This window comes from Delphinus delphis, chromosome X (assembly GCF_949987515.2).
Source record: "Delphinus delphis chromosome X, mDelDel1.2, whole genome shotgun sequence".
In the NCBI taxonomy this organism is placed as follows: domain Eukaryota; kingdom Metazoa; phylum Chordata; class Mammalia; order Artiodactyla; family Delphinidae; genus Delphinus; species Delphinus delphis.
The window spans coordinates 85,706,174-85,726,842 of record NC_082704.1 but is presented as its reverse complement, the minus strand read 5'-3'; the positions used below and the strand labels follow the sequence as shown (position 1 = coordinate 85,726,842).

At 39.9% G+C, this 20,669-nt stretch overlaps 2 protein-coding genes across 4 annotated transcripts in view; both read left to right on the top strand.

Annotated features, from left to right (window-relative positions):
- LOC132417940 (zinc finger protein 81) overlaps positions 1–20,669 on the top strand; it is a 142,314-nt gene that overhangs the window by 31,000 nt on the left and 90,645 nt on the right. For 2 of the 3 annotated variants that reach the window (XM_069540376.1, XM_069540377.1), the window contains exons 3-4: positions 4,200–4,326; positions 11,498–11,593. In XM_069540376.1, the coding sequence (XP_069396477.1) occupies positions 4,200–4,326; positions 11,498–11,593 (223 nt within the window). Of the gene's footprint in view, positions 1–4,199; positions 4,327–11,497; positions 11,594–11,832; positions 12,880–20,669 lie in introns of those variants that run through there. The other variant, XM_069540378.1, reaches the window with a different exon arrangement.
- Positions 1–20,669, top strand: part of ZNF157 (zinc finger protein 157) — a 505,987-nt gene that overhangs the window by 473,065 nt on the left and 12,253 nt on the right. The window lies entirely within an intron of this gene.

Genomic DNA, 20,669 nt, shown 5'->3' with positions numbered 1-20,669 from the left:
AGAGATTAAGAGTGCCTCATAGATCTCAATCAAGCAAGAGGGCCTCTAGGAAGCTTAAGAGTGTGTCTCTCAGCCCTCTCAGCAGGAGTCCAAGATAAAGAATGGCTTATCTCAAACAGATCTGTAGGTGCACTTTTCGTCTAAGGGAGTGAACCCAGTGAGATTCACAGACAACTCATAAAATTTTAGAGCAAATTATATGAACAGAAACACTACCACCTTAGACTTAAAGGGATAGAGACAATACAAAAATGGAAAGATGTCAGACCTTCAAAATTCTACCGGTAGGAAGCAGACTGAGAAAACTCTTCTGCTACCTTTCCTGAAATGCTACCTTTCAACCTTTCATGAAATAGGAAAGATGGCTCAGAGGGTGGGACCAGAAACACAGAGGGTAGAACCAAAAGCCATGAAGAACTTATCAAGGCACTCCTAGATTTGCCCAGCCAGATAAAACTTATTTTCTTCATCATTTAAAAACTTTGTAGTTTGTATTCTGTATTTTGACCTCTGTTTCTTCTGTTGAGCACTGAGTGGTCATTTTAATCACTGTTTCCCTGTATGTAATATGTCTTTTTCTGTTTGTTTTCTGGCTGCTTTCTTTTCTTCTTTGGTTTTTATTAGTTTGACTACACTGTGCATAGGTGTGGTTTTCTGTGGATTTATCCTGCTTGAATCTGTAAATTTATGTCTTTTACCATATTTGGGAAGTTTCTGCCCCTTATTTTTTTATATAAATTTATTTATTATTTATTTTTGTCTGCATTGGGTCTTCGTTGCTGTGTGCGGGCTTTCTCTAGTTGCGGTGAGCAGGGGCTACTCTTCGTTGTGGTGCATGGGCTCCTCATTGCAGTGGATTCTCTTGTTGCAGAGCACGGGCTCTAGGTGCACGGGCTTTAGTAGTTGTGGCACGCGGGCTCAGTAGTTGTGGCTCGCGGGCTCTAGAGTGCAGGCTCAGTAGTTGTGGCGCATGGGCTTAGTTGTTCCACAGCATGTGGGATCTTCCCAGATCAGGGCTCAAACCCGTGTCCCCTGCATTGGCAGGCAGATTCTTAACCACTGTGCCACCAGGGAAGTCCATGCCTTTTTTTTTTTTTTTTTTGTGGTACGCGGGCCTCTCACTGTTGTGGCCTCTCCCATTGTGGAGCACAGGCTCCAGACGCGCAGGCTCAGCTGCCATGGCTCACGGGCCCAGCCGCTCTGCGGCATGTGGGATCTTCCCGGACCGGGGCACGAACCCGTGTCCCCTGCATCGGCCGGCGGACTCTCAACCACTGCGCCACCAGGGAAGCCCCACTTGGTTATTTTTTTAAATTGAGGTATAATTGACATATAAAATTATATTAGTTTCAGGTATATAACATGATCATTCAATATTGTATATATTGTGAAATGATCACCACAATAAGTCTAGCTAACATCCATTACCATACATAATTACAAATATTTTTCGTGTGATGAGAACTTTTAAGATTTACTTTCTTAGCAACTTTCAAATATGCAATACAGTATTATTAACTATAGTTATCATGCTGTATATTACATCCCCATGACTTATTTATTTTATAACTGGAAGTTTGTACCTTTTGACCCCTTCACGCATTTCACCCACCACCCACTCCTGCCTCTGGCAACCACCAACTCTTCTCTGTATCTGTGAGCTCTGTTTTCTGTTTTTTGTTTTTCTTAGACTCCACATATAAGTGAGATCATATGGAATTTTCTTTCTCTGTCTGATTTATTTCACTTAGCATAATGCCCTCAAGGTCCATCCATGTTGTTGCAATGGCAATATTTCCTTCTTTTTTATAGCTGAATAATATTCCATTGTGTGTATGTGTGTGTGTGTGTATGTGTGTGTGTGTATATACACACATACCACATTTTCTTTATCCATTTTTCCACTTATGGTTGCTTAGGTTGATTCTATATCTTGACTATTGTAAATAATGCTGCAGTGAATGTGGGAGTGCAGATATCTTTTTGATTTAATGTATTCATCTTCTTTAGATAGATACCCAGAAGTGGAAGTGCTGGGTCATACCTAGTTCTGTTTTTAATTTTTCGAGGAACCTCTATCTTGTTTTCCATAGTGGCTGCACCAATTTACATTTCCACCAACAGTGCACAAAGGTTCCCTTTTTCCTGTGTTCTCACTAACACTTGTCATTTCTTGTCTTTTTGATGATAGCCACTCTAACAGGTATGAGGTGATATCACATTGTGGGTTTGATTTGCATTTCCCTGATGATTAGTGATATTGAGCACCTTTTCATGTACATGTTGGCCATCTGTATATCTCTTTGGAGAAATGTCTGTTCAGATCCTCTGCCCGTTTTTTAATCAGATTTTTTTGGGTTTTTTGCTGTTGAGTTGTATGCGTTCTTTATATATTTTGCATATTAACCCCTTATCAGATATATGATTTGCAAATATTTTTTCCCATTCAGTAGGCTGCTGTGTCATTTTGTTGAAGGTTTCATTTGCTGTGCATAATATTTTTACTTTGGTATATTCCCACTTGTTTATTTTTGTTTTTTCTTGCCTTTGCTTTTGGTGTCAAATCCAAAAATTTATCTCCAAGACTTATGTCAAGGAGCTTACCACCTATGTTTTCATCTAGGAGTTGTATGATTTCTGATCTCATGTTCTAGTCTTTAATCCATTTTGAGTTATTTTTTGCATGTAGTATAAGATAGTGCTCCAGTTTCATTCCTTTGCATGTGGCTGTCCAGTTTTCCCAACACCATATATTGAAGAGACTGTCCTTTCCCCATTTTATGTTCTTGGCTCCTTTGTCATAAGTTAATTGACTGTATATGTGTGGGTTGATTTCTGGGCTTTCTGTTCTATTCTGTTGATCTGTATATTTGTTTTTATACCACAATCGAGTTACTTAATACATTCATCACCTCACAGAGTTGCTTAGTTTGAGTGTGTGTGTGTGTGTGTGTGTGTGTGTGGTGAGAACACTAAAGTTAATTTTTGTATATGGTGTGAGATGTGGGTCAAGGTTTGTTTTTTTCCTCCAAAACTCATATCCATTTGTTCCAGCACAATTTTTAAAAAAGACTTTTCCTTTCCCCCTTTGGCACCTTTGTCCCTTTCCCCTTTGGCACCTTTGTCAAAAACCAGTTGTCCATATGTGTGCAGATCTGTTTCTGGATTCTCTATTCTGTTCCATTGATATATGTGTCTGTTCTTAGATCAATACCACACTGTCTGATTATTGTAGCTTTAAAGTAAGTCTTAACATTGCATAGTATAAATCCTCCATGCTAATCCTTGCTTTGTGTATTCTAGTTCCTTTGCATAGCCATATAAACTTTTAACATCTCCCTGTCAATTTTTACCAAAAAGTTGACAAATAATTGGCTGAACAAGTAGAAGACAAATGAGTAAAGTGATATAAAATTTCAGCAGCACTCAATCAAGTTGATTTATATATTATAACTGCACCCACCAATGACTGAATATGCATTCCTTTCCAGGGACACATGAAACGTTCTTCCGGATAGAACATATGTTGAAATCATACAGAGTATGTTTTCTGACCACTATGGAATTAAATTAAAATTGGCCAAAAAAAAAAAGGCATCAAGAGAAAATGGTTATGTTTTTGAAGACTAAATGAAAGCAGCAGTAGAGGGAGCTATGTAAAGTGAAAAAAATGTACATTCTTCCTTCTAAAAGTTATAAAACACAAATTCCCATTAAAATGAGCAACAAAATAGGATCAAGTTCAAATCCTGTACAGAAATATTATTTTTAAAAATGAAAGACTGAGGCGCTTCCCTGGTGGAGCAGTGGTTGAGAGTCCGCCTGCCGATGCAAGGGACACGGGTTCGTGCCCCGGTCCGGGAAGATCCCACATGCTGCGGAACGGCTGGGCCCGTGAGCCATGGCTGCTGAGCCTGCGTGTCCGGAGCCTGTGCTCCGCAACGGGAGAGGCCACAGCAGTGAGAGGCCCGCATACCAAAAAAAAAAAAAAAAGAAAGAAAGAAAGACTGAGTGTTGTATACAATGAATAGCAGAAATTTCCAATTAGATATTTGTATTCTGTACATTATGTATAAGTAGGTATTTAATAGGCATACCCTATGGGATATTATGGTAAAAGTTACTAAAAACAATTTTCTGTCTCTTCCCTATCCCGCCATGCTGACCATGTCACCCTGAATGGGATTGTGTTGTTACAGGTGTCAGTGTCCTTTGAGGACGTGACTGTGGACTTCAGCAGGGAGGAGTGGCAGCAGCTGGATTCTACTCAAAGGCGCCTGTACCAGGACGTGATGCTGGAGAACTATAGCCACCTTCTCTCACTGGGTAAGCAGAGCCACTCTGTGAACCTACAAGGACCTTGTTATGGGTAAAATTGTGGCCCCCCCAAAGAAAATATGTTGAAGCCCTAACCCCCACTACTTCTGAATGTGACCTTATTTAGAAATAGGGTCTATCCAGAAGTAATCAAGCAAAAACAGGGTCATTAGATGGGCCCTAATCCAATATGACTGGCATCCTTATAAAAAAGGGACATCTAGACACAGAGACACAGAAACACAGAGGGAAGGCAATGTGAAGACATACAAGGAAAAGATGACCATGTGACTGGAGTGATGCATCTATAGGACAAGAAATGCCTGAGGCCACGAGAAGCCAGGAGTGAGGCATGGAACAGTTCCCTCCCTAGCACCTTCAAAAAGAGCATGGCCCTGCTTACACCTTGATTTTAGACTTCTGGCCTCCAGAACTTCAAGACAATAAATTTCTGTTGTTCTGAGCCACCCAGTTTGTGGTACTTTGTTACAACAGCCCTAGGAAACTAGCACAGCTTTCTGTACTGGGAAGTGGGGTGCTGCCGTAACAAATACCTACAAAATCCATGGAGGTGGCTTTGGAATTGGGCAATGGGTAGAGCCTGGAAAGATTTTCAGGTGCTTGATAGAAAATGTCTAGATTGCCTCAGAGAAACTGTTGGTAGAAATAGGAGTGTTAAAGGTGTTTTTGGTGAGGTCTCAGATGGAAGTGAGGAACATATAATTGGAAACTAGTGGAAAGGTGATTCTTATTATAAAGTGGCAGAGAATTTGGCTGAATTGTGGGTAGAAAACAGAAGTCGTGAGTGATGAATTTGGATATTTAGCTGAGGAGATTTCTAAGCAAAGTGTTAAAGGCAGGGCTTGGTTTCTGCTTCATACTTACAGTAAAATGCTAGAGGAAAGAGAAATTGAAGAAGGAATTGTTAGTAAAAAGGAACTAGAATATGAAGATTTGGAAAATTCTCAGCCTATCCATACTGCAAAATATAAGAAGGTGTACTCTGGAAAGAGCACCAAGGGTGTGGCTGGACAACCAGTTGCTAAAAAGATTAGGTATATGATTTGTGGATCCAGTCAACCATCTCAGAAGAAACGCTGCCAGCTTGGGCTGAAGAGGCCGGAGGCAGGGAAAAAGGAAGGAAGGCTGGGGTTCTGGGATTCTACAGACAGGAAACAGTCCAGTAAAGCTATTTGGCTATGAACACGCTTCAAGAAAAGGGATGAATGACCCCCAAAATGGTTCAGAAGCCAGCAGGGCTGTCACTGCCATCACAGGCCCAGAGGGCACAGACTGGGGAGATGCAGGGTGACTGGCTGTCACCTCTTTGTTTCCAGAAGGTGAGCCACCTAATTAGTTCCAGAGCTAAGAGGGCAGGGCCACCACCCAGGTGTGAGGTCGCCACATCTGATCTGAGGTCACACCTCTTAACATGCTCTCTTGAACTCTCTCTTCAACTGTCCCTTATGGTACTTGTTGACTATCAATTTTGAGCCAGTATTTAGCCTTAGACGGAGTTTACTGCCCACTTTAGGCACATTCTCAAGGAACACGACTCTGGGAGGACCCAGTCTCAGTGCTCCAAGGGCGGCTCCTGGCCTCATACCATCCACAGGCTGGGCCTCCATCATAAGGACTTGGGCCCCTTACGAGCAGCACTGGGAGGCAGGTGTTGCCCCTCCTTTTGTTTATGGAAAAGCCAGACACAAAAACTTACTCTTCAAGACCTTAGAAGGGATATCTCAACATGCCCCACACCACTGGACCCCTAGAAATTTCACTGCGATAGAAGGCCCCTAAATTTTTGTCAGATTTATTTCCCACCTTCTGCCACACAAATGTCTTATCCATAAGTCTAGAGTAGTTGCTCCTCCTTGCTCACTAGGTCTAATGAGCATAGTATCATCCATGTAATGGACCGATGTGATGTCCTGTGGAAGGGAAAGTTGATCAAGATCCCTGCAGACTAAATTATGACATAGGACTGGAGAGTTGATCTGCCTCTGAGGTAGGACAGTGAAGGTGTATAGCTGGCCTTGCTAACGGAGAGAAAACTGCTTCTGCTGGTCTTGACTAACAGGTATTGTTTTTTAAAAAAGCATTTGCCAGATAAATAGCTACATACCCGGTATCAAGGAGTGCGTTCATTTGCTCAAGCAACAAAACCATATCTGGTACAGCAGCTGCTGTTGGAGTCACTAGCAGGTTGAGTTTATGATAATCCACTGTCTTCTGCACAGGCCAAATAGGCACGGTGAATAGGGATGTAGTGCAACCACCACCCTGCATCCTTCAGGTCCTTGATGGTGGCAGTAATCTCTGCAGTCCTTCAAGAATGCGGTACTGCTTTTGGTTTACCATTTTCTGAGGTAGAGGCAGTTCTAGTGGCTTCCACTTGGCATTTCCCACCATAAAACGCCTCACTCCATAGGTCAGGAAACCAATATGGGGATACTGCCTGTTGCTGAGTATGTGTATTCCAGTTATGCATTCCTGGACCAGAGAAATAACCGCAAGATGGCTTTGGGGATCCACTGAGCCCACTGTGTGTGATGGACCTGAGCGAAAACTCCATTGATCACTTCACTTTTATAAGCCCCTACGCTGTCTGGTGGGCCACAGTGATGTTTTGGGTCTTTTGGAATTAGTGTCAGTTCAGTGCTAGGGTCCAGTGATATCTGGTAAGCCTCATTGTTTTTTTCCCCAACGCACAGGTACCCTGTAAAGGGCTATAGGTCCCTTTAGGGAAGGTTGGGAGAAAGGTTAGTAGTATAAATTTTTGGCAGTGTCATGGGTTCCTTCCTTCAGGGACCCAGCCTCCCCTTCATTCAAAAGTGTTCATTCCGGGTATATAAACTGGCTCAAGTCTGAGAATTGATTGAGGAGCCAGGACTCTGTGTTTTGATGTTTCAAGTTAGACTTCTGTTCACTTGACCTAGGACTCTTCTCCTTATACAGATCAAGTAAGAATTTAGTAGATTGCCCACCTGTTTCTTTTCTAGGGATGTCAGGATCAACTAGCCAACCCCATAGATCTCTGTGAATTGGACTTTTTGTTTGTTTGTTTGTTTTTTTGGCAGCACAGAAAGTTTGTTTTATTTCTAATGTATATTAAAGACATGTATGCATTTTTTCCTATTTGACAGTAGTATGGTATATGAGAAAGAAGTTTAAATCTTCACCCGGCCACTTGTTGAGTGAATAACTAAGCCTCTTACTAGCTATGTGATTTTGGAATTTTACCTCTCTGAGCCTCAGTTTCCTTATCTAAAGGGACTAAGAGGAGAGTTATTTTCAAGATGAAATGAATGAATTTATCTAAAGTGCCTAGGGCAGTGTCTGGTACATAATGAATACTCAGTATTCTTTCATTTCCCCTTTCCTTGCTCTTAATTTGTTGATATGTCTGTCTGTGAACAGATGAGCCACTCTGTAACAGGTGTTATATTTAATGCTATTCCCCTATTCTCATATAGTGTTAGAAGGATAGAGAGGTATAGACATATAACACATAAATATATGAGTATGTAGCATAGTTTCATAAATATCTGAAAACTGTTCTTTGCTAAATGTTCATATACTGTTTTTGTCCTGCTTTTCTTAGACTGTCGTAACTCTGCTGCCTTGAAAGAAGGTTATCTCTTAAATAATGGAACACTAAGATAAAGGTTTGTTTTGAAAGATGTCTGAAGTCTAATGAGTAGGAGAATGAATTAAAACAGTATTATAAAAATGTCTACTCTTATGTGTGAATCGGACTTTTCTGATTACTGCTTTGACCCTGTGGTAACCGCATCCACCTTGCATTTGACAACTCAATGCCTCTGTTTGGCCCCTGCCACCCCAGGATCCAATTACTCCCATTGCATTTAGGTTTCCCAGTTCACTGGCAGAAGTTCCCACTGAAATTTCTGACCTACAGCAAGGAGCTTGCAGCAAAGAGCAATCACAGATTACCCGGGGCCCCTTCACAAATTTATTAGTCACAGTCATCATGACAGGTGTGTCTCTGGACCCTCCCAGTGTGAGTGAGCAGACCTTCCACGATAAATCCACTCTAACATTCCAATCTCCCTAAGCCTTTGGATGCCTTCCTCTGTAGTACACCAAAGTAGTCCTGGCATTTCAGCTACATTTAGTGTGGGCCATGTTTTGGTCCATGTTTCAACCAACCAGCCAAACACACTGTTTCAGCCCTTCCTAACCCCTCAAGTGGCAACATTACATTCAGAATCTGCTTAGTGTACACATATCAATAATTTTGGCCTGATCCAACTTTATGTTCTTTCCATTATCCCACACTCTTAATATCCATTTCCACACATATTCCCCAGATTTCTGTCCGTATAGATTGGACAAATCATGCAGTTCTTTTGGAGTATCTCACACCTCCTCATGGGTCACACTCTGTACCTCACCCTTGGGCCTTGATGAGACTTAAGTCTAGTTATAGGTCTGGAAGCAAAGAAGGGTGGTAGACATAGGTCCTGAGGGGAACCAGCAGTACCTTACAAGGCAAGTCCCTCAGGGGAGCCCACTGCAGGCTCCTCTGGCAGAGGAGGGTTAAACTTCTCAGTTGAGGGTAAAAGGGCTGCTTCTACTGGCAAAGACTCATCTGAATTTAGAAGTTCAGTGTCCTCATATGTCTCCATTCCAGTTTTCAGGATCCCGTTCCTTCCTCATCAGTGCTCTCCTTTAACAGCAGACACTCTGTGAAGTTGGGAATTCAATTTGTGTTGTAATTTAGCCACTCACAGGATGAGACTCTGGGTTTGGTTTTCAGCCATCTCAGCTCTGCAGCTATAGGAGCTAAGGGTTACTTTCAGGACAGACAGAGAAATTTTCAGGTCACTTATACGATGCATGATCTGGAAAATCAAATCCCTGAGCTCATCCTTTTCTTTCCCCACTTCATCCAGCGCAATTAGGAGTAACCAGGCAATCTTATTATACTTGGAAGTTTGACAAAAATTTCCAAGGTATCAAATACAAGGTTATCCAGAACCTCACTTCTTACAAGCATTTGATTAGGAGTATCCAGTGTTGACATTTTGCATATCTCTATTGCCATGTTACACCAGGGACTATTAGTGCCCTCCTTACTACTGAAATAGAGTCATTAGTGCTTTTGAATCTAATCAGAATAAGGAATCAATTCTAGAAATCCCATAACTAATTCAGAAAACTCATCCTTGAGATTCTGTTCCTCTAGAGCCACTCTCTATTATGGTTCTGCAGAGAAATAGAACCAATAGGATACAGGTATATACATATAGAGAGTATACACATACGTGCACGCGCACGTGTGTACATAAATACAGAGTAGGGGGGAGAGATATATTTTAAGGAACCAGCTCACCCAGTTGTGGGGACTGGCAAGTCTGAAGGGCAGGCCAGCAGGCTGGAAATTCAGGTGAGTTGATGTCGAACTTTTGAGTCTGAAATCCACAGGGCAGGCCACAGACTGCAAACTAGGCAGATTTCTTATGTCGCAGTCCTGAAGCAGAATTCCTTTTTCCACTACCCCGTTTTTTGTTCCCTTTGCTCTCAGCAAGCACCTCAGCTGGTTGTGGTTTTTTACCAAGTGGGATGACCCAAAACTTTATTCCTGAAGGGTCTGGCCCATCAGTAGTGCTGCCTGAGTTGAATTGTTGTAGTTTTCCATTGACTTTAATCACAGGGCATGATAGTATGCCTTATGGGGTCTCCTGTATTCTAGACATACTCTTCTTTACCTCCATCATGATATAGCAGTCCAATTTCCCCTTGGTGGTCAAGATCAACCACCACAGCCAGCACAGTAACTCCCTTCTTTGCCTGTCGATTCAGAGACATGAAAAGACCAAGATGTCCAGGTGGCAGACTTAACTTCCAGTTCAAGGGAATCGTTGTGTCTCTCGGTGGAAGTGTTCCTCCCTTTGGAACTAAAACGTGTAGAACAGCAGAGCATAAGGTTGCCGGTACAGGAAGCAAAATTTTTGCTAATGGGTCACTAGTGGTAATAGTAAGTGGTGCCACTCCTGGCCCGGGGCTGAGTGGGTGGGGCTACCACCCTCGTGGGCTTGGAGGACAGAGTGTTGTACCATTGAGAATTATTGTGAAGCCTTAAAATCTAATGGAATTTGCCCTGCTAGGTTTCAGACTTGCTTGAGACCTCCCATCCCTTTTTAAATTCTAATTTCTCCCTTTTGGAATGGGAGTATCATCTATCCTCTGCCTGTCCCACCACTGTATTTTGGAAGCAGATAACTCATCTGTTTCCACAGGTTTGCATGGAGAGGAATGTTGTCCCAGAATGACTCATACTCAAGTCTCACCTGTAAGATTTGGATGATTTAGATGATGTGATTTGAGACTTTGATTTGATGTTTAGATGAGATTTTAGGCGTAAGAGTTGATGCTGGGATGATTAAGACTTTGGGGGATACTGGGATGGGGTTAGTGTATTTTGCACATGGGAAGGACATGAATTTTGGGGCATCAGAGGGCCGGCTCTTACGGGTTGAATTGTGTCCCCTCAAAAAAATATGTTAAAATCTTAACCCCCAGTACCTCAGAATGTGCCCTTATTTGCAAGTAGTAATCTTTACAGAGGGGATCAAGTTAAGATGAGGTCATTGGTGTGGGCCCTAATTGAGTGGTATCCTTACAAAAAAGGGAAATTTGGGCACTGAAATAGGCACACATAGAGGGAAGACAATGAGAAGAGACGCACAGGGAGAAGACAGCCATGGGACTGGAGTAAAATGCGTTTACAAGCCAAGGAATGCTAAAGATTTTTGGCAAGCACAAGTGCTAGAAGATGCAAGGAAGGATTCTCCCCTATATCTGCCAGAGAGAACATGACCCTGCTAACACCTTGATTTGAGATTTCTAGCCTCCAGAAATATGAGACAATACCTTCCTATTGTTTTAAGCCACCCAGTTTTCAGTACTTTGTTAGAGCAGCCCTAGGGGAGCTAACACAGAACCTCAGAGAGGCTGCTTCCATCCTCAGCTGCTGAGTGCTCTGGGGCATCTGAAGTGTGTGATGGTGTCATCCTTGATTGGTCTGAGATTCTTCAGTCCCTTTGCACCTTTGCGCTTATTACTCTTTTCCCAATGAAATGTGGTCACTTTTCCAAAGAACAAATGGAAAGCAATTAGCTGGACCCCATTTTCTATCATTTCCTGTTAACAGGGTGTGAAATTCCCAAGCCAGAGGTCATCTTCAAGTTGGAGCAAGGAGAGGAGCCTTGGACGTTGGAGGAGGAAACCCCACATCAGAGCTGCTCAGGTGAGCGAGTGTGATCCGGGCAGAAGGGAGACATGGAAATACTTGAGGCTGATACTTGTAAAAGGCTATGATTGCTACCCTTTTTTTTTTTTAACATCTTTATTGGAGTATAATTGCTTTACAATGGTGTGTTAGTTTCTGCTCTACAACAAAGTGAATCAGTTATACATAACACATGTTCCCATATCTCTTCCCTCTTGCGTCTCCCTCCCTCCCACCCTCCCTTCCCACCCCTCTAGGTGGTCACAAAGCACCAAACTGATCTCCCTGTGCTATGTGGGTGCTTCCCACTGAAGGTTCCAAACTTTAGAGACTTCTTGAAAATAGATAACATTGGCCTCTCTGGTACCAAATTGCTCTCTCCCTTTATTTCCCTTACTGTTATCAACTGTCTTCTTGGCTTGGCTTTCCTCCAGGAGAATTGCTGCAATATGTATAGTCTCGATCATATGACAGGCTTCCTCAGTATGGATCTGGTTTTCTTGGATATTCTCTCCTTCCATCACATTTTTATGCTTTAGTACCGAAACCCCACTCCCAGGGTCTTAGATCCTTATCATATACATTCAGGTTTTAATGGATTTACCATCTTTGAAGATCAGTTGGTTGCCTCACTCCTGTTCTCCCTGGTGCCCTTTCACCTTCTTCCCCATCTCATTTTCATCTTCTCACTCTAAGATACCAATAAACTGTCATCTACAACCAGCCTCACCTTCTTTTCTCTTTGTAGGTATTGCCTTTAGATTCCTCACTTCTCTCTACCTTCCCTATCTCACGCCTCTCTCCCATCTTCTGACTTTATGATCACTGTCACCTAGCATTTTTTCTTTTAAAATCAGCTTTATTAAGGTATAATTTACATACCATAAAATGTATCCATTTTAAGAGTACAGTTTCCTAAGTTTTGACAAAGGTACACACTGATATAACCACCACCCCAATCATGACATATTACATTCCATCACACAGAATGCACCTTCATGCCCCTTGAAGTTAATACTCAACACCACTTCGGCCCCAGGCAACCATTGGCATGCTTTTTGTTATTATAGATTAGATTTGTCTTTATTAGGGTTTCATATAAATGGAATCATACTGTATATACCCTTTGGCGTCTGACTTTATTTGTTCAGCATAATGATTTTGCAATTCATTCATGTTATTGAGTGTATCACTAATTTGTTCCTTTTAAATAGTGAATACTATTCCGTGGTATGACTATACTGTAATTTGTTTATCTCTATACCTGTTGATGACAGGTGGTCATTGTTTGGTTATTATGAATAAAGCTGCAGTGAACATTCTGATATGTCTGTGTGTGAACATATGTTTACATTTCTCTTGCGTAACTCACCTAGGAGTGGAGTTGCTGGTATAATATAATCAGTGTTTGCTTATGTTTCTTATAATTGCCAAACTGTCTTCCAAAGCGGCTGCATTATTTTACATTCCTAACAGCAATACATGAGAATTTCTGTTGTTCCAAATCCTCACCAACACTTGCTATCGTCAGTCTCTTTAATCTTTGCTATTGTAGTGGATGTATGAGTTTAAGTTGCATTCCTCTGATGAGTAATGATAAGTATCTTTTCATGTGCTTATTGACCATTTGTACATTTTTGTGAGTTGTCTATTCAAATATCTTTCCCATTTTTTATTGGGTTGTTTGTCTTCTTTTTATTGAGTTTTAAGAGTTGTTTATATTTGCTCTATACAACTCCTAAGCCAGATATATGTATCACTGATATTTTGTTCCAATCTGTGCCTTGCAATTTTTTAAAATATTTTTTTAACTTTTATTTTATATTGGAGTATAGCCGATTAACAATGCTGTGATAGTTTCAGGTGCACAGCAAAGTGACTCAGCCATACATATACATGTATCCATTCTCCCCCAGCCTCCCCTCCCATCTAGGCTGCCACATAACATTGAGCAGAGTTCCCTGTGCTATACAGTAGGTCCCTGTTGGTTATCCTTTTTAAATATAGCAGCGTATACATGTCAATCCCAAACTCCCTAACTATCCCTTCCCTCCACCCTGCCCCCCACTGGTAACCATAAGTTCATTCTCTAAGTCTGTGAGTCCGTTTGTGCCTTGCAATTTTATTTTCTTACTGTTGCCTATCAAAAGGCAAATATTTTAATTTTGATGGAGTCTAATTTATCATCTTTTTCAAACTTTTAGTATTTTTTGTGATCTGTTTAAGAAATCTTTGCCTACTACAAGGTCACAAAAATTTTCTCATATTTTCTTCTATAAGTTTTATTATTTTAGCTTTTTCAGTTTAGGTCTATGATCCATTTTGTGTGTTTAATGTAAGGATTGATGTTCATTTTTTTCAATACGACATTCAGTTGTTCTAGAACCATTTGCTGAAGAGACTTTTTTCCCACTGAATTTCCTAGGCACATTTATTAAGATCAATTGATTTCATATATGTGAACCTATTTCTGGATTCTCTATTCTGTTCAATTGATCTATATGTCTTTCTGTTTTAAAATGAAGGTTTTATTATTATTTATGTATGGTGAGGTCAACAGATCCAGAGACAACTGCCATTGAAAATAGTTTGTAACTCACAGTTCTCAAGAGGAGGAGGCATGCCACACCACGTAGGGTCACACCAGGGAGCACCAGGGTCAATCACGAGGTAGAATTTGTGAGGAGGAAGCATGGGCAAGAGACTTTATTGTGATTTTCATGGAAATAATGGGTGAGCCAGAGTAATCAGGCTGGGGAGGTTTAGAATTAGCTAGTTTGAGTAATTTCAGCTGGCTCTGGGGTGTAGGGAGTTGCCTGGTACCCAGCCCTGAGGTGATTTGGGCATGGGGCTAGTGGCTCAACCTGTGAGATCGTGATGAAGGAGATAATTGGTGGATATGGGCTCTGGATTGGTTGTTTTGCATATGAAAGGTACGTTAAAGGGAAGTCATTTACTGCCTCTAGGAAATAACTAGGCCTGGGAGGGGCAGTCTCTCCAGGATCAGCAAGGCATCGGATGCCAGAGCATCAAGAATACAGAAAATAAGAAAATATAGTTAATACACTGTCCTTTTGCCAGACCCATACTTAATTACTGTAGCTTTTATAATGAGTCTTGAAGTCAGGTAGGGTAAGTTCTCCAGCTTGGCTTTTTAAAAAAATTACTTTAGCTCTTCTAGGTCATTTGCATTTCCATATAAATTTTATAATCAGTTTGTAATTTTTTTGAAAAAGCTTGCTGGGATTTTGGTATTAATTCTGTAGATCAATTTTAGGAGAACTGACATCTTAATAATATTGAGCCTTTGAATCCATGAATATGACAACTTCCTACATCTATTTAGACCTTTGATTTCTTTCAGCAATGTTTTATAGCTTTCTGTTTAGAAGTTTTATGTATCCTCCATTAAATTTATCCCTAAGTATTTAATGTTTTTTGATACTATTATAAATGGCATTGTGTTTTTTTTATTTTCAGGTGGTTCATTGCTAGTATAAATTGCTAGTGATTTATTTTTGTATGTTGACTTTGTATCCTGAGGCATTTCTAAATCCACCTATTAGTTTTCTTGTAGGTTCCTTGGGGTTTTTCATGTAAGTAATCATCATCACTTTAAGGGCACTTTTACTTCTTCCTTTCCAATCTCATGATTTTTATTTCTTTTCCTTTCCTTATTTCAGTCTAAGACCTTTAGTTTGATGTTGAATAGAAGTGTTGAGCATGGGCATGCTTGCCTTGTTCTGATATTTGGGGCAGAAAGTTCATACCATGAAGTATGATGTTAGCTGTAGGTTTTTTGAAGCTGCCCTTTATCAGGTTATGTAAGTTCTTTCTAATCCTAGCTTATTGAAGAGGTTTTCTCTTATCATGGTTACATATTGTATTTTGTCAAGTGCTTTTTCTTCATCTTATTAGAGTGATCATATGATCACTTTTATTTTGTTAATATGTGAATTTATTTATTGATTTTCAAATGTTAAATTGACCTTGCATTTTTGAGATAAATACTAGTTGATTTTGATTTATTAACCTTATTATATCAATGCATTGTTGGATTCTATTTACTGATTTTTTAAAAAATATTGGCATTTTTCATGAGTGATATTGGTTTGTAGTTTTCTCTTCTTTTGCAATATCTTTGTCAGGTTTCAGTATTAGGGTTATGCTGGCCACAAAAAAAATGAGTTGTGAAGTTTTCCCTTCTCTATTATCTGAAATAGTTTGTGTAAGATTGTTACTTTTTTTACTGTTTCATGGAATTCACCAGTGAAACCATCGGGCTTGGAATTTTCTTGACGAGAAAGCTTTAATAACAAATTCAATTTCTTTAATAGACATAAGGCTATTCAGATTTTCTGTTTCATCTTTTGTCAGACATAGTAAGTTGTATTTTTTAAGGAATTTGTCTATTTCCTTTATGTTGTCTAATTTAATTCTGTTGTGGTCTGAGAAAAGAATATATTTAGCTGTTGATGGGTGTTGTGTACTAATACTGTATATATATATATATATATATATATATAATCTATATATAGATTTAAAGTTGGTTGTGTGTTGTTGAGATCTGTTGCTTTATGGAATTATATTCTACTTTTTCAATCAATTATTTGTAATTATAGGGGATTAAAACTGACAACGAGATTTTAAAGTTTATATGGATATACAAAGGACCTAGAATAGCCAACACAGTCTTGAGAAAGAAGAAAAAGTATGAAAGATTTACACTACCTAATGTTCAGATTTACTATAAAGCTACAGTAATTCAGACAGTGTAGTATTGGTGTAAGGACAAACAGATATATAAATGGAACAAAAGAGAGTCCAAAAATAGACCCACATGTATATGGACAACTGAGTTTTGAGAAAGGTGCAAATACAATTCAGTGGGAGAAAGGAACATCTTTTGAACAAATTGCACTTGAACAAATGGATATTAGTATCAAATGGAAAAAACCTTGACCCAAACCTCACACTATATACAAAAATTAACACGAACCATAGTAGGACTGAATTGTTTCCATTGGACCAACCCATCTAACAGATCAAAAGTGTTAATTCTATCCATCTCTTTTTTTTTTTCGGTACGTGGGCCTCTCACTGTTGTGGCCTCTCCCATTGCGGAGCACAGGCTCCGGACGCACAGGCTCAGCAGCCATGGCTCACAGGCCTAGCCGCTCCGCATGTGGGATCTTCCCAGACCGGGGCACGAACCCGTGTCTCCTGCATCGGCAGGCGGACTCTCAACCACTGTGCCACCAGGGAAGCCCCCAAACTGTTAATTCTGGAAAATATATTTTAAAAACTACTGAAGACACTGGAGAGTGACCAAAAGAACATTTTTCTAGGTCATCATATATTGAGTAATTTTGGATTGTATCTTGAACATTATCAGTGTTATGTTGTAGTAACACTATATTCTGTTACACTGTTCTGCGTTTTTTCACAGTAGGCAATTAACCAGGTTATACTCAAATCGGAGATGCTGTCTCACCTAAGGTGGATAGCAACTCAGATCTCTGTTCAGACTTCCTCTAACTTCTGGCTTCTCTCCAAAATCTGCTTGCTTTTATTCACTCTACCAATACCTGTTTTGTTTTGTTTCTCTAGAGCTTACAGTTACTGTCTGTAGAAGAATTTTTGTTTAGGAGGTTACTTCTCCATACTAGAAGTGGAACTCTTACAGTTGATCCTTGTACATTTACCCTGTATTCTGAGACCTTGCTAATAAATTCACTCATTAATTCTAGTGAGTCTTTTTGTAAATTCCTTAAAATTTTCTGTATCCATTGTCATGTCTTTTTATCATTTCCTTTTTAGTCTGCATGCCCTTTATTTTTATTTTATCTTGTTCCCAATCTGAAGGCAAAGTCTTTCAGTCTTTCAGCATTAAGAATATTAGCTGTGGTTTTCCTTAATTAATTTGTGGCAATTTATTTTTATTCCTAGTTTGAAGAGTTTTTAACATGAATGGATATGAGATTTTCAAAATGCTTTTTCTGCATTTATTGATATGAACATTTTATTCTGGTAATGTGATGAATTTCACTGATTTTCAGATGTTAAACTGACCTTGCATTCCCAGGATAAACCTTACTTGATCATGATGTATTATCTTCTTTCATGTATTTCTTGATTCAATTTGCTAGTATTTGGTAAAGGTTTTTATCTCTTATGTTTCTGAGAGATATTAATCTTTAGTTTGGGGGGATTTTTTTCATCTTTGATTTCAGTATCATGTTAATGCTAACCTCATAAAATGAGTTGAAATTCCATGCCTGCTCTGTCTTCTGGAAGAGTTTGTGTAAAATTGCTATATTTGCTAGGATTTTTCAAAGTTCACTCCTCTGTTCAGTGATTTTGTATAAGATTGCTTTAAATTTTATAATTTTTCCTTAAATATATGATAAAATTTACCAGTGAACTCATCTGGGTCTGAAGTTTTCTTTGTGGGATTATCTTTAATTTCAAATTCAGTTTCTTTAATAGATATAGGAATGTTCACATTTTCTATTTCTTCTTGTTTTGATAATTTTTCTTTCAAGGAGTTTGTGCATTTTATCTAAGTTGTCAATATTTGACATTCAGTTGTTTCATAATATTCCTGTATTATCATTTTAATGTCTGTTGTATCTTCAGTAATGTGCCCTCTTTCTCTGAAATTGATAAAATTTCAATTCAACAGGATTACAAAAATATAAATTTGTATGCACTTAATAACATAGCCTCAAAATATATACAGAAAATATGGATTATACTAAAAGGAAAGATAAATACACAATCATAGTTGGAGATTTTGATATGCCTATCTCAGTAATTGATTTTTATCTGTTTACAGACAAAAGAGTCTGTAAAGATGTAGAGGATTTGAACACAATAAACCAGTATGACCTAACTGACATACATAGGTCACTCCATCCCACAACTGTAGATTACACGTTCTTTTCAAGTGCATGTGGCACACTGACCAAAATAGACCCTATTTTGGGACATAAAGCTAATTGCAACAAATTTCAAAGGATTGAAATCATACATTATATGTTCTCTAGCTACTGTTGAAATAAATCAAAACTCTGAACAGAGAGACAATTAGAACATCCAAATGTTTAGAAAGTAAGCAGCATATATACACATAGCTCATAAGTCAAAGAAAAAACCACAGTGGAATTAGAAAATATTTTGAGCAGAATGATAATGAAGATATGACACATCAGGGCTTCCCTGGTGGTGCAGTGGTTGAGAGTCCGCCTGCCGATGCAGGGGACACGGGTTCGTGCCCCGGTCCAGGAAGATCCCACATGCCACGGAGCGGCTGGGCCCGTGAGCCATGGCCGCTGAGCCTGTGCGTCCAGAGCCTGTGCTCCGCAATGGGAGAGGCCACAACAGTGAGAGGCCCGCGTACCGCAAAAAAAAAAAAAAAAAAAAAAAGATATGACACATCAGAACTTGTGGGATGAAGCTGAAGTACCACCCAGATAGGAATTTATTGCTTTATATCAAGATGGTAGAGTAGGAAAATCCTGAGCTCATCTCCTCCCACAAACACACTTAAATTACAGCTACACAGAGAACAACTAACTATCTCCGAGAATGACATGAAGACTAGCAGAACAGATTTTCTACAACTAAGGATATAAAGAAAAGGCCACATTGAGATATGTAGTAGGGGCAGAGACACAGTCTATTCAGAACCCACACACCCAGTATGATGACCCACAAGCAAGAAGGTATCATAACTGCAGAGGTCCCCCTTGAAAAGTGAGGGGTCCAAGCCCCACGTTGCACTCTCCAGCCCAGGATACCTGCACTAGGAAGACAAGTCCCCCAACATCTGGTTTTGAAAACCAGTGGGGCTTACATCTGGGAAAGCTGGACGGCTGTCAGAAACTAAGACTCCACTCTTGAAGGGCTCACATACAGACTTACTCTCTCTGAGTCCCATTGCAGAGGTAGCAGCTTGAAAGTGCCTGGGTTATACGAGAATGAGATTCACTGACTAATTTTAGAGCATGTGCCAGAGGGGCAGGGATCTAGTGGAACTTTCTCTAGGGACAGAAGTGCTAGTGCATTTTTTTTTGCTCTCCTTCCACCTAGCTGGCCTGGTGCTGGCAGGTACCATTTCTGTCACTCTCCCACTCTCCATTAGCCTCACTAACACCATGCACCCAATGTTCCTCTAAGGACCCACCCCACTCCACCCAGTGGGCAGCCTCAGCTGGCACCAGTGCCCCCCCCAAAGTGGGGCCTGCTCCAGGGGGCCATTCCACCCTCCAGCATGCTCACAGCAATCATGGCCCAACCACAACAGGTGAGTACATGCAGCCCACACAGGATACCCCTGGAGCACCTGGTTCTGGTGACCAGGGGGGATTGTATCACTGGATATTAAGAAGATATTATGATGAACTTTATGCTAACAAATTTGATAACTGAGACGAAATGGACACAATCCTAGAAAAACACAAGTTATAAGAAATGTCACAAACAGAAAGAGAAAAATTTTAGTAGTCTTTTTATCTATTAAAGAAGTTTAACCTAGAATTTAAAACCTCTCTCCATTGGTAAATTCTTCCTGTCGTTTAAAGAAATAATACCAGTGTCGTACAAGTTCCTTTGGAGAACAACAAAACCAAAAAATAATATTTTCCACCTCATTTGATAGTAAATTGAACTATATTAGAATAAAAAATTACTCTTCTTGCAAAGGTATCATCATGGTCAGAATGGTGGTCACCTCTGGAGGTCAGTAATTGACTGGGAAGGACCACAAGGAAACTTCCTGGGATAATTAAAATATTTTATATTTTCATCTAGGTGGTGGTTACATGGGGTATAATATGAAAAAACTCATGAGTTCTACATTTAACATCTGCATTTTACTGTATAGAAATTATACCTCAATAAATGAAGAATTTCTTATGCAGATCACCTTATGAGCCTGTGAGATTACTCCTTGGAGATATTTATATAGGAATGGTATTGCTTGATCATTGGAGTATACATGCTGTACACAAGTGTGCCCATTTCACCACATCTATGCCAGTACTTGGCATTACCCAGATTTCTTATTTTGTGGCCAATCTAATGGATGTAA